The sequence below is a fragment of the Meriones unguiculatus genome, chromosome 16, assembly GCF_030254825.1.
Source record: "Meriones unguiculatus strain TT.TT164.6M chromosome 16, Bangor_MerUng_6.1, whole genome shotgun sequence".
Taxonomy (NCBI): domain Eukaryota; kingdom Metazoa; phylum Chordata; class Mammalia; order Rodentia; family Muridae; genus Meriones; species Meriones unguiculatus.
This window is the reverse complement of record NC_083363.1, coordinates 34,092,889-34,107,726: the sequence shown is the minus strand read 5'-3', so window position 1 is coordinate 34,107,726 and position 14,838 is coordinate 34,092,889. Positions and strand designations below refer to the sequence as shown.

At 41.0% G+C, this 14,838-nt stretch overlaps 1 protein-coding gene across 7 annotated transcripts in view; it reads left to right on the top strand.

Annotated features, from left to right (window-relative positions):
• Satb1 (SATB homeobox 1) overlaps positions 1-14,838 on the top strand; it is a 93,500-nt gene that overhangs the window by 54,100 nt on the left and 24,562 nt on the right. For all 7 annotated transcript variants that reach the window (XM_021656119.2, XM_021656117.2, XM_021656116.2 and 4 more), the window contains exons 8-9: positions 1,758-1,970; positions 10,538-10,693. In XM_021656119.2, coding sequence (XP_021511794.1) covers positions 1,758-1,970; positions 10,538-10,693 — 369 coding nt within the window. The remainder of the gene's footprint in view (positions 1-1,757; positions 1,971-10,537; positions 10,694-14,838) is intronic.

Here is a 14,838-nt window from a genome sequence, read left to right as displayed (position 1 = left end):
ACGCTTTGCAGGAGCAATGGCACAGAATGTGTGAGGTGTGTGTTTATTTCCACAAGACACATCAGAAATTGTCCAGTTAGTTAGCCTAGTACAAGTTAAATAGCTGGGTGAGTGACTGCCTGTTTGAATCAGAGTTCAGTAGACAGGGTGTTTTCTTCTCAGTTGCAGACTCTAGTCGCTATCATGGCCAAAAAGACAAGTGCCTCAATTCTTAAGTAACATTTCTTAGGAAAGTTCAGGCATTACATCCAAGCTTTGGTTGCAGTAGACTAAATGAGACATTTATTTATGATTGGCTCAAATACTCAGAGCTTGTTGGAGGCTTCTTTCCCCCTTAAATATCAGATGATTTTTTGGAGACTGGTTTCCTATGTAGTAGCCTTGGCTGTCCTGGGCTCACTTTGTAGACCAGGCTGGCCTCAAACTCATAGATATCCGACTGCCTCTGCTTCCCGGAGTACTGGAATTACAGTCGGTCATGCACCACAGAGCCCAGCTCAAATGATTTATTTTAAAGGGACAGTGTTTTTATCTTGTCAGTACCCAAGTACTGTATCAGGCAACTGTATGTACTGACATGAGGAATTAGGAAGAAAACCAGGTTTATACATCTGAGAAACCACAAAAATCCCCAAATGTTAAAACTTTGGGGAGTCCATTTTGTCTTCTTTCACTCAAATGTATGCTTTTGACCATTTTTGCAGGGTATGGGTAGGAGTGGATTCTTTACTTAGGCAAAAGTCTCGATGCAGCTGTACTGTGAGTTGCTAATATGTCTGTCTGAGTCAAGGAAGCAGGCTTGAGGTTGAAGACATAGCTGATTAGCCTTATCATGTAGTCAGAGCAGTCTTTATATACGTTTACTTCGTACTATCTTCCAAATACATTACAAGGATACCATTTAAAAACAGATTTTCCAAGGAAAAAGAAAAACTATTTTAATACTGAGTTGTTGAGGGAAGTAAAACACCCAAGAGACATTTCTAGTGGTTTGTAACTTTCTGCTGTTGCTAACAGTGATTTGTAGTTTTCAGGAGATTTTATAGTCTTTTCATTATGTCAAATCCTGCGATAGATTTTTACAATGTGTTTCGGGTTTGATCTGTGGTTTCTGAAGTACATAGTTTTTAACCTGTTACCTGTGGGTGTGGTATAGAAAGTTTTACAACTGCTTGTAAATTTGCCTTCAAGCACAAATTTAAATGGCTATCTGTGACACTTTGTAATTTGAAGATTAAGGAATAACGAAATATTGTCTGCACAAACAAAAGTCTTGATGGTCCTCAGTGCTGTGTTGCAGCTCGTTTCCTGCCATTTTCCTCAAATACTCGGCTCATCCCGAATGAAATGGCCTTGTGTGTTAACTTGTTGAGCTGTTGGTCATCCTGGGCCTTTGTCTGGAGGCTTGAGAACTGTGCTGTTCAATGCTGTTGAGCTATGGGGATTTCATTTATTCTTAACTTCCCTCCGCCATGTCTCTGTGAAAGATTTCACGGCAAGTTAAGCTACTCAAAGGAAGGAGATCAATTAGGCCATTTGAGTTTCTGCTATATGTAAAGCAGATGCTTATAAAATCAAGGGTACAATTGAGGCTCTCTTCTGTACCCACTTCAGTTGTGGCTAATATATTCCTACATAGGCTCAAAGCTTCTGACTGCTTGCTTTCTGAAGGGCGTGGAAAAGGCAGGGGTAGGGCACTCCCCAAACCCTGGCTGGAGCAAGGAGCAAGCTCACCCTATGTCTTTCTTCCCTTGCAGGGATTGCTTTCTGAAATCCTCCGAAAGGAAGAGGACCCCAAGACTGCATCCCAGTCTCTGCTGGTAAACCTTCGGGCTATGCAGAATTTCTTACAGTTGCCAGAAGCCGAAAGAGACCGGATATACCAGGATGAGAGGGAAAGGAGTTTGAACGCAGCGTCGGCCATGGGTCCTGCCCCTCTGCTCAGCACACCACCCAGCCGCCCTCCCCAGGTGCAGCCACCTTTTCCTTACAGTTTTTTTCTCCCACCTTAAAAATTTTTTAATGATGACTCTCAGCAAGAAATTGGATAAATAGCTACAGATTTTTAAAAGTTCCATAGACTTGCTTGGGAATTGCATCCCAAATCACTAATTCTGATGGAAAACAATCCACTCCTAATTAGAGGAAAGAAAACTGCCTTGTGTTGCTCCAAGTGTTTAGGTTCTTGAGGGTTAAAGAAGTGACATATCTGCCTCTATTATCATTATTACAGAGGTGCCTAGACACCTCAGAACAGAAATTATATATAAGGCCTGGTTAATGTCACTAGTTTAAAGACTTCCATTTGAATAGTAACTAAAAAATAAATAAGTAATTCCATTTATATTTATGCTTTCCAATACGGACTGCAGCTGGTACCAATTACATATCATCTCGTTTGTAATCTTTCATAATTAAGTTTAATACAATCCTTGAAGGCAGCTTTAAATGGGACTGATAAAGAATTCTATCCGTATTCCCAGAAATGGGCACATTTTCTGATCCTTCAGAATTTTCCACTGTTTAGGAAAGAAAAAAGAATCTACCTTCTAGGTAACTTTATTGTGCATTATTGTTTTAAATTGAGTTTTGAAAGTGTCCTTATAACTACTATGAGAAGTCAAGAAATGAGCCTTCAGTACAAACTGTTAGATGAAAGTTTGATAGATTAAGCTTAAAATCCACAAGCAAATGTATTCTATATTTAGTTTCAGACAGGTACAACCTGTAAAACTAAAATAACTTCTAAAGTTCTTTAAAAGGTTGGATACAAAACACAAACTCAGAGTATTCATGTAATATGATGTCATAATATAATCATATGTTGATAATTTTGTTTCCTCAATAATAAACGAGAAGTCCATATATTTCTGAGTACAGAAGTATAGGGAAAGCCCGTTCAACGGTAAGAAATGAAACCGTTACAGAAAACTTTGTAAATGAGGACCAGGAACACTCATTGGCTGTTTGTTGAAGGTCTTGAGCTTTGGGTATAATGTTCTGTAGTAATTATTTCTAAAATCCATTTTTAGTGAAAATCAGTCTGTCTTAATCTCTACAGGAGCAGGCTGTGGTAAGGTAGCGCTGTCCCGTGAGGGAAAATGGTCACTTTGTTCACACATACCCTGCCTACACAGGGAAAATGGTCACTTTGTTCACACATACCCTGCCTACACATAGCTACTCAGGTGGATTAGTAACTCAACTGTAAAAGATTTCTTAAAATACAGAATTAGGAACTCCATATATGTGTGTATGACTTGTGCAGGTGATTACATACAGAAATGAGACTGTCGGTGTTTGCCACACCCTTACTTTTTACAGTAGCCACTCAGAAGGTAGTTTTACACCTGGGGCTGTCAGCCTGACCTTACTCTTTCTTGTCCTGAGGTGTTTAAAATACTTCTTTAATAACAATATGAATTTTACTACTGAGAATCTTTTTTTTTAATCTGCCCAATTATTTAATTTAGTGCTCATACAACTTTCATTTTCTAGGATTTGGGAGATTTTATTTGTTTTCTAAGTATGATCCTGATGATCTCGGTAGTCCTTACTCATTGAGAGTTTTCTTAGCCAAAGTTCTGTTAGTTCTTAAGTGATAATTTTCATATACTCTTAAGATACTATTCAATAGCTTTCCTGTGTGTGTGTTTATAAAGATACTATATCTTATTGTATGTAAGCTAGAAAACATGTAATTTACTTTTCCCTAAGTTACAGGCTTCTTGGTTGAGACACCTTTTGCTGCATTTTTCCCCCCTTGAACGGTGTTAAGACCAACCAGGCCTGTTCAGGTTGTTCAGCCAGCAGTGAACACAGGACCTGGGTAGACCCTGCAGCCCCTTTGTGAGATGCTTCCAGAGTCTTGTAGTGTAGTTTTGTTTGTTGTCTGACCACACCCGGAGATGACTGTCTGTTACATGTAGGTCTGGGTTTCTGTTTGCTCCTCAGTGAATTCATTCGTGTTTCCTCATTCACTGCTATAACAGTGCTCATTGCCAATTGGTTACATTCTACCCTTTAAAGCAGCACATTAGATTGTAAGAAACTCTTGATCTGTTATCTCACTGCAAAATGAATAGAGCCGGGGAAAGCAGCTCTCAAGCTTGGTAAGTTACAACTATTTTGAACCAGCAGTTCAAGTTAAAATAGAACTCTCAGGAGCGGTTTTCATATGCTTATTACAGGTAACTAAACTGGAAAGAAAAGGTGGGAAACAGCACAGAAACAGCCTACAAAATTGTCTTCAGTTTTGTACATCACCAGAGAGGAGTCTCTGTGAAATCACTATGCATTTCATTTCCTGTAAAGCAAAGAAAACGGAAACCTATTTTGAGACAGATTTTGAGTTTGGGCTGGCACTCTGATTCTTTCTGATGAAAAACAAAAACAAAAACAAAAAACCAAAAACAAAGCATCAGAGGTGCAAGGTAGAGGCCCTTAGTGACTCACAGACACCCAAGACACTTGCAAGCTAGGAGATGGGAATCTCTTCAGCTTTTACAGGCATAGCTCACACCTTGAGAGATTTTGCAGGGGCATCTTAGATCAAGGATTTTTTTTTTCCTGCCATGTGGAAGAATGATTTCTTAGAACAAATTCCATGACAAATCATATAACATAGCCATTTTCTGAAAGACAGCTACAAGACCACCTGAGAACATTGTACAGAGACACCTTCAAGAAGCCAGGCAGGTACGACACCAATGCCAGGCCAAAGGCTAGAGTGGTAAAGGAACTGAATGCGGGAGGAACACAAATTTATGCATTAAAAAAAAAAAAGTGATGACCAGGGGTGGGAGGCCTGGACTCTACAGGACAGGCATTTACTTTTGGGGAGCAGACTGTGGGCAATGTATGGGACGTGCAGAGGGAGCAGCCACCAGGCTGGGCTGGCACCTCCTCCAAACAGCAGGCTCTACAACGCGCGCACACACACACACACACACACACACACACACACACACACGCGCGCACACGTAAACATCAGGTGGGCTGGGCAGAGGCACGCAGTGCGTGTCTCTCTATCAAGCTAAGTGTAAACAGGGGGACCCATGCTTCCTGAGGGCTTTGGGTCCCCGCCTCAGCTACCTCTCCCAGCGGATTGGTCCTGTTCAGGAGCAACTCCCACACAAATGTCAGGCAGGGTACCGAGCGCACCCGCGCCAGCCTGGTCGATATGGGACTCTCCCCATCCCATTCCAGCCAGCAGGCTCTTTGGCTTAGTGCCTCCAGAAACATCAGCAGGGCGCAGCAGCAGGGCAGCCACGTCCGCTCCCCTGGCAGGCCCCAGCCGAACAAATCCTGAGAAAAGCATAACCAGTAGCGGGCCTGTCCCTGCCAGGCCCCCACAAAGGATAAGGCCGCAGGAGCCTGCTGCAGTCGCCACACTGTGCCCACACTATCCAGGATGGCAGGGGCAGGTACATGGTTTAGATCACAAAGCTTCCAAATCTCTTTTTCTGACACTCTGGTAAAGCACTCACTGTAACCAAAGGGACCGCTTGCTCACCCACCAACACCCAGCCCCGCTGTAAGGAAGCCCGGGCTTCCTTCCTTTGTGGCTCCCACCTGAGTCTGTCTCAGTTGGAGACGCTGCAGCATCCTCCCGCCTGGGCAGGTGAGTGGTGTGTGGAGGTATTTGGGGAAGGAACCCCACGGCTCTGAGCCTTTGGTGCCAACGTAACTAGCAAACCCACTGAGTTTGGGAACTGTTGCAGCAAGCCCTAGACTAAGGATTTTAAATCATCTTGAGCACGGGACTTCTTTGGATAGATTGAGTCTTCAGAAAGGTGCCCTAGGTATACCTTCCTGGGACACAGCCCAGCTATAGGAAACAACAAAGCGTGGCTGCTGGTATACCCCTGGCGCAGTCCTGTCTTGAGTAATCCAGTATAGGCCACCATTTATGGCGGGAAACTCTGTGCTAAAGCCCTTGTCAAAAGCATATTTTCAAAAACCCCATGCTGTAATTTTGAAAGAAAAATTACCTTGTAGTTGATAATGCTTCACAGTTTCCTAAGCACCTTCACATGCATTAAGTCATTGAATCCTAATACCAACCCTTTGCCAGGAGAAAAAAAAAAAAATCTGAGCTAAATGTTTTAATTAAAGTTTTCAAATCCTAATTAAATTTGTTGCATTTTCCTTTACCTAAGACATCTCAAAATATCTTTTTAGGAAAAGGGTGAAAGTCAAAGAAAATGGGAATGTACGAGAATATTTCCTGGATGCAATAAATTAAGTGTTTGACAAATGATCCATTTGGAATGACTTTGCACAATGATATTTCTGGCCTGGTGTTGTAAAGAAAATTCACTTTCAAAACCTTCATCATAAGCAAATACTTTTGTCTGTCTTGTAAATTTGTTTTCTGACTATGCTGTGCAAAGTTGCCTAATGATTTTAATAGAGGAATTTTTTTTTAAATAAGTAAAACCCAATTATTATTTCCTGGGAATGATTTGTCCTGCAGAACAGATGGGCTTACGATAATGCCTTCTACTTCAGGTGTTTTCTTGTGGTGTTATTTGTTTGTTTTTATACATGTTGACTTCCAGAGTTCATTTCCCAATTTTAACTTCTATAAAAACTGTTTGACAAGTTGTAATTTTTAAATGAATTATATAGTTTGTTTAAACTTTATGTCTTTTGCATCTCTTCCTGGGATTCCTTAGCTTCTTTCTAAGTAAGCTGTGATGTTACATAGAAACAAATTAGAAAATGTAGCAAGTCCATATAAGGAATATATAATTAATCTGGCCCTGTATGGTTCTATCTTTTCACATCAAATTCCTTCATGATATAATGAAGCACAGGTTCCTCTTGTCTTCAGGTTCAGTTCCAGGCATGAACTTGCCACTTGAGAAGAACATTATTTGTTATGGATTCCTTGAAAAGCGTTAACTTTTATGTACTTGTGGAATGCTTCTCATTAACAGTTGTCTTTTAAAGGGTATGGTTTTCTCAGGTCTGGATTTCTAAAGTAATATTACTGTTCCTAGGAAAGAAAGTCAGGTCTAAACAGTTCAAACCATGACACTAAAGGCAGTGTTACATAGCACTATTTTCCATCACCCGTAAATAGGCCCACAAAATTATTAAGAAGAGGTAATTGGCATACTTTGGAAAATAAATTTAGATTAGGTTTTTTATGTTAATTATAAAACCATTAGCTTCTAAAACCAAGAACGTAATGAGCTAGATTTAAGCAGGCCCAGCGTGCCTTGATCACTTAAGATTTTTCCTCGTAACAAGAACCCGCAGAAGAAGGTACGCCACATAACCAACGCTCTGTGAGAGAAGCACGAAGGTCAGCAAGCTGAAGTTCAGAGCTCAGCCTGGAGCAGGTGGCCAGGTGCTTCCCGTGCTGTAGCAGCTTTTCCAGGCTTAGAGCAGAGCCCTCGCACACCTACTGCGGCCTGTTAAGTAGTTCAGGAGGTTAACGTACACTCGCGCAAACCAGCCAATGAATATCAGCCTCCGTTCTCCAAATTAATTGAGGAGCACAAGACTGTGATTTTGTGTGCGTAAGAGCCGTGTGCCGACAGGCAGCTTCTCCTGCGTGAGGTAGAGCACATTTGCCCTCCTCTTAACAGGGAGGTGTTGGCCTCAGAAGCCTGGCGGTGCGATCGGATGCATTTATCAGTCAGTGAAGAAGCAAAGCAGACTTCTCATGTAAAATGCGTGCTTTGCCGCACGATTTTCGTGAAATGAAAAGTAGACAACTCTCCCCCCCCCCGCCCCCGTGCCGAGCCTGTCCCCTACAGGGGAGGGTAAGTAGCAGCTCCCATTCTTTACTTCCCTGGCGCCACTGTAATACCGAGGCAGTGTGCGCTACCTTGATAAAAGCTGTTCCAATTGCAACTGCATTTGCTCTACCTGTGCTATTTGTGGAGAGGAGTGTAGAGTAGTTTGTTCTGCCTGGGATGAACTACTTTATGAATTTTAATGGATGATGTAATATTAAAAGCTAAACCAGGATTAAAGAAGTGTGTGGTTTTTTTTTTTTTTTAAACTAAGCAAAAATAGTACTTAGTAGAGTGAAATAGAAAAGATTTTTGTTTCCATTTTCTTTTTTTTTTTTAACCTGGGGAAAATTTCAGCTTTCATATTTTTTTGAAAAGCTGCCCAAGTCAGTTCCCCTTAAGCAATCCTTGGTGTTTAGGAAAAAATGTGGTTCTAGAATTCTAATGGCTTATCTGTGATAAGATGTGTATCGGGGCCGGCAAGAGGAGCTTTGCTAAATACTTTTTAACTGAGTAATGCAGCCAGCTACTAACTGTGTATTTTAAAAGTTTTTTTTTCACCCACATTCTTTTCCTTTAATGCTGCTTTTCTCCTTTTATGCCCCACCACACACACCAGGAAGCGAGTATTCAGTTATTTTTGTTTGTTTGTTTGTTTTGATTTGTTTTGTATTTTTGTGATTTAGGATTCTGGCTTTTTGGTTCAAGTTGTAATTGCTTTATAGAAAACTTCAAGAAAATTTAAAGAAATTTTTATAAACAGAATTCCAGAAACTTAAACGCTCCTATTGAATTTTTACAAAAGAATGAGAATTGTTACACCAGGTAAATTTCTAAGTTTTCTAAAACCAGAGCTGTTCCCACTGCTGCACGGATGGCTGCCAGAGAACTGTTTCTTCCAGTGTGCTGGACTTTGAGGCCCTCGTTTCCATAACATTCAATTTTCAAAGCAACTAAAATGGTTTTTCTCTTTCATTAAAGCGGTAAGAAGAATAGGTATTAGAAGGGACCCTGTGGGGTGATCAGATCTATCCCTCTGCCTCAGAGCAAGACCACCCCAGAGCAAAGTTTCAAATCTCACCAAAGCAACTTTGTAGGCAATTTATGGTAATGTGTTAACTCTTCTGGCTCCCAACATGCTGTTTAGGAGATTATGGCTTCAAAGCCCTGTGGGTTCCTAGTGGCCTCGAGTCTTAATGGACCCCTTGCTGGTATAGACCCAGAGCTGGAAAAGGAGCCCTGGAGATCTCTTGCCACTCCCACTGAGACAGGTTGACAGTTTTACCTACCCTGCTGTACTTGGCACTTCTGTGGTACAGCCATCCATCACGCAGGCCAATGCTTTCCTTCTGAGGCTGGAGATGGGGTGGCAGGTGTCTTGCTGTGTACCTGTCTCCTGGAGATAAGTCAGGGCAAAAAGACTTTGCTTCCAGGCTAGAAGTTAGAATTCAGAAGGTCTTCTATTCACTTTCAAGAACTTAATCCCCTTCTGAGGCAACCTCTACTCACTTCCATGCAAAGCCTTTTGGGAACAGAGTGAAATTAACATGAAACACTACAGTTTGACATTTTTTTATGTGTGCATTTACCCTAACGTGTGCTTTATTTTTTGTTGTTGTTCCAAGTTTATTTGCAAGATAGTAAGTCCCTAGAGAAACCTTGGTGTCTGTGAAGGACCCCGAGAAGTAAGCTCCTTATTGCTTCATTTTGCCAGGAGAGGCATGACCCTGCCTCCATACTAAGATTTCAATTGCATTTTTTCATCAGCTTCCCAAGGAAAAAAATCAGCTTATCGTTCATATGACGAGCTCCAAGACTGCTTCATATACTTGCATGATAAAAATTAAAATTAGAATTAAAAATTATAATGGTATCAAATTTTAAGGTTGTGATTTGGTTTTCAAACCCCCCAATTTTTATTAATGGGGGACATTTTTCTTTAGTCATCCTTCTTATCTCTATTATCAAAGGCCTGGTACAAATTTTTGTGTGATTATACATTTTGAGTATATATGTAGAGTTCACTGATGTTATATTTTGTGTAAATTACAGAAATGTTCAATTACATTTCAAGAAACATTTTATTATCATCTAGTTCTATAAGTCAAAAGGAAGTCATTACATACAAGAGTGCCAGGAAAAGATGAAATAATCAGACGGAACAGCTTGGACATCATGTGTGAAATGCAACCAGCCTTTATGATAATTGAGCAAGGCTTTCTACCTGTTTCATGGATGGATAGAAGATTTAAATATGCAGTTCTGTAAATGGCTTTATTATGGAAGATTTTAAAATGAAACATAAGAGGGAAAGGCATAAAAAAAAAAGTCTGAAATTAAAAAGGCCATAGTATATAACAGCTATCAGTGAGGTAACTGTCTATTAGGCACTGGGCACCCAGCGAAGACACAGCACTGTGCATTATGATTTTAATTGTGAATTTCCTTTGTTAGGGCTGAAATCGGAGGTAATTGGGAGACAATTAGTTCAGTGTTTTCAAGTCCTTGAAGCTCCTCTCTTTTCCAGAAAACTTACTTTATGGCATTATTTTTCCTGGTTGTCATCTGGCAGTTGCTGTCACATTACAGTTGCAATCACCTGTGACAGTGTGACTTCCTTAACTTAAGCTATCTGATCTCAGGGCAATAACTAATGCTGAATGACCGCACTGGTGATCACCTTGATCGTAAAAGGAGTAACGATGCCCAGCCTGATGCCGAGCCTGAGAAGTTCTGCATCAATTTGGCTAATGAAAAATGACAGCCATGCTCAAAATGTTTTGTAGGTGAAAACAGCTACCCTTGCCACTGAGAGGAATGGGAAACCAGAGAACAATACTATGAACATTAATGCCTCCATTTATGACGAGATTCAGCAGGAAATGAAGCGTGCTAAAGTGTCCCAGGCACTGTTTGCAAAGGTTGCTGCCACAAAGAGCCAGGTAAGTGCCTCTATCTGGCATTAGAATGTTTATCCGTGACGCCTGTGGCACGGTCAGTGAAAGGCATGTCTGTGTTCAGTGTGAGTTGGCATCACTGAAAGGTTGCAGCCTCCAGTACTGCGGAGAGAACTCTGTAGGGTTGAGATGTAGGTTGTAGCCACTGCGTTTCCTGGACCCCCAGCTCCAAAAAGAAGGATTTCTCAGTAGGCGTGAGTCAGTCCGTTGTTGCTCTCAGAAGTGGACTGCCGTGTGTACATGGTAGGCTGCTGTATCTTGATAGAGCGTGTAAAGTACTGTTGCTTCATCATTCTTGAGAGGACCTTCAGTCTTATTCTAAAATCCTCGTTTTTTGTAGCTAGGCTACCTACAGCTATTCTACAGTAATTGAAACAAACCACAGGCACCATTGCATATTGGTAAGTTTAGTTCTTCTGTAGTTGTGCACAAGACAAATTGAACTGCACTCAGAAAACGTGGCCAACTCTGATGACTTACGTGGAGTTAAACTGGCAGTCATAGACCTCTTCAAAGTAGGGTAAAAATAATGGCCTGATCTCACAGCTTATTACCTGTATGATTCTCTCATGTTGATGATTGTTCATTAGAATCACCTGGTAGAACAAGCTCACAATTGTCTGTCAGCCCTTCACCAGAACCATGAATACTTTTTAAAGGTTTAGAGTATGGAATTTCCTTCCTTTTCACAAAAGGACTTGGTAACACTGAGGTGGGACTTAGAGGCACCCAAGGGCTTGGGTGAGATTTGGATAACTTGAGATGTTACGCAATTCTATTTTCATAATCGCTAAATGCTCTTTTACCTAACATCCTAACTGTTGTCAATTTGTGATAAAATAAACAATTCTGGGAGTACTTACAGCATGACAAATTTATAGCACAACACTTCTTTGGCTTTTCCTGAAGTTTTGCTCTGTCTGCATTAATAATGGTGCTTAATGGGGGCTTTACTTTAGGAGCGTGTTCCTCCTGTTTAAGTTGTAGGCCGGATGAATACTTAAGGGATATCTTGGAAATGTTATATAAAAATGATTGAACTCAAGCTGTGGACTGTAAAAAATTATAGCTTTATAGGCCGCATGCCTGCCTACCCTTCAATCACTGTCAAAGTGATAATTTCTACAATAATATGTTTCTTTTATTGTGAGATTCTAAACATCAAGCACTGTTTAAACATTAAACCGAATTGTTTATGTTAGTGCTGTACTCAGCGTGTCATACATCAGGCCACCGCAATCTCTCATGGAATGTAAAATTCTGTCATGAATCATGGCTTGCATATCGGAAATTACTGTAATTTTGATTGGAAATTACAGGGCTCTTGAAATGTTTCTAATTATGATAGAATGTGAGAACCGCTTCAAACCTGTGTGCTTCTTCAGATGTCTTCATTTACATGCCAAGACTACGCGTTAAGGAGAAATGTCCTGTTCTCACTCTACCCACCCACCCGGCACATTCTTGTTTTGACTACTTAGTCTAATTATGATGAGGATCTCTTATTTAAATATATATTATTTTGCCTTTCTTTCTGATCCTACACTCCCCGTCTCACCCCAGCCTGTCCAATTACATAATAGACTGCCTTCCTACGAAGGCCGGGCACTTTCTCCACATCTCCAAAATGGAGGAGTTAGACATTATAATCAGGTCGGCCATGAAAGAAAACAAACAAAAATTAATATTAAGGCTTTTCAACATGTATCATTTAGTTGCCTGTCATCTGTCATTTAATTCCATCTACTCTTCCCTCCCCTTGCTATTTCCTTTCTGGTAAGTGCCTAGCCACCTGTGGCTTGCCTCTTCCTCGAGTGACAGAGGAGGTTCCCACCTTTGGATTGAGTTACTGACTCAGGAGTCTTGTAGGAAGCAGCAGTTTGCTAATTCAGGTCTGTTTGGTGTTCCGGAGAGTTCTTAAACATTGTCGTTTTCACCCTGTCCTTTAGGTCTACACTTCTGGAGTGATGATGGGTAGCTTTAAGTATCTCCCATCTCTGTATCCCAAGAGCACCCCAAACATCTTCTCTTCCTATTAGTGCTTGAAGAAACTCCCAAGGAGCTGGTTAGAGGGTGCGGGCCAAGTGGACATGTGACTCTTATCCCCTTGAATAGTTATTCCCAATTGCTAATGTATTTTACTTCCTATAGCATTTTTGTAGGTTTTTTTTTTTCTTGCTTATGCAGTTTAGATGTTAACACGTCCCTCTTTGTGAAAACACGTGCAAAGCCAGGGATTGCCTGGGAGCCAGAGTCCAGCAACTGTATCCTAATAGGAAATCTGACCGGGAAAGCTGAATTTAAGTTTTGCTCTTCTGTCCTCATGCCTCCTAAAGGAAACAGAAAAGCTAATGAAAGTCTTCAAACTGACCTTTACATGGTAAACATTTCTAACTTCTAAGATAATTGTTTACACCTCAGACAAGTGAGTCCAGGCTCATCAGAAGAGAATAGCATTCCTCCAGGCAGGGTGTGTATAAAATACGATATCTGCATATTAGCCTTAAGTTACAGAGCACTATACACAAATGACAGCATTTTATAATCTGCTCAGTAAGAGACCCAGCCCTCTCCATGCGGGAAAGTGATTTATTTATCATGTACTCATGTATCAGAATACCGTCCTTTTAGCCTGTACTACATCTTCTCATCTCTTTGATGAATAATAGAAATGAGATTGTTTTAACTCTAAAAGAAATGTCTAAATGAAATATGCAAGTGAAAACCAAAGGTAGGCTACTTTTGTGCTTGGTTAGAAAAGCAGGCTAATGCAAACCTGAAAAATATGATGAGCTTTGAACAAATGTGAATAACCACCAGTGAATACACTTTCTATTTGGGACATTCAAATAAGCTGCCGTTTTTCCAGGTGAGTCAGATTGGAATTTTATCAAACATTTAGTCTGATAACATTCAAATTATTATGGGAGCAGGATTTGCTAATTTTACTGTTTTAAAAAAAATAGTTGATTTGGGTAATAACCATTACTGTGTCAAGGCTCGGTTACTGTTCATTGGCTTCAGTGTTTTCATATGGGAGATGGGAGTGGAGTTTTTTTCCTTAATAGTGGCAGATGTTAGAATCTAATTTTATTCCACAGCAAACCCCCCGAGAGCTCTGAGACTTCAGGTGTGTGTCCAGCAAGGGGACATTAACAGCACCGTAGGCCTGGCCTTGTACTTGCAGTTTTTACACTGATTTTTGTGTTTGTAGAGTGGCATCTGCAGACCCAGTGGCATGGGCAGATCAAGGGCTTTTATTGCATCTCCACTCACGTCATGATGCCTCTCACTTGCTTCACAGATCTGCGTGTTTCTTCCAGGTGCAGTGGGGAGCTGCTGTGGTTGTATCTGACTGGATAGTTCTTTTCAATCTTTGCAAGGGAGAGGGCTCTGGCTACCTTGGCTTGGGCTGGTTTAATAAGTAGTAGGTTTTTGTTTGTTTGTTTGTTTTTAAACACATTAAAAAAGAGGATTTTTACTTTAAAATAGCGTGACTTATAGAACAGCCCAGATAATTTAAGGCCATTTTTGTTTCTCCTGTCTGTTTTAGATACTTCTCTCTGTGAGGTGCAGGGTGTAGTGTGAATGGGAGAAGGACTCAGGTCGATGCGGAACAGATCTTCAGCGTTCCTTGGGTTGTAGATTTAAAAAAAATTATAGCATCACTCTGACTTGTAGGTTTGGTTAGTTGAGATGTCTTGAATACAGTCACACTGTCACAAACCAGGGGGCCTAGAAATAGGGCTAAAAATGTAGCATGTAAAAGAATTTATAGTGACAACACCTAGAAATAAACCAGGGAGCCTGTGACACTGTATCCTAGCATGTCAGGGAAGGCATCGTTGGTTTTGTTAAAGCAGACTTGCGCTCGGTAGAAGCTGGGTGCTAATTCATTCTCCTAGAGGGTTCACGTCACAGACGCTGCTGTGACACGATTTCACCTGTGCAGACTTTTATTTAAGGCACCCAGGAGGCCCTGCAGACATGTGAATCACAGTTTCTTCTTATTTCTGGTGCAACATCATTCAGCAGCAGTCTGTGAGAAGATCCCTGTGCTGTGTCCTCAGAGCCCATCTCCTAGATGTGTGGAGGGTCCTTGGTGAGAGCTGTTCCTTTACAAGCTGTAC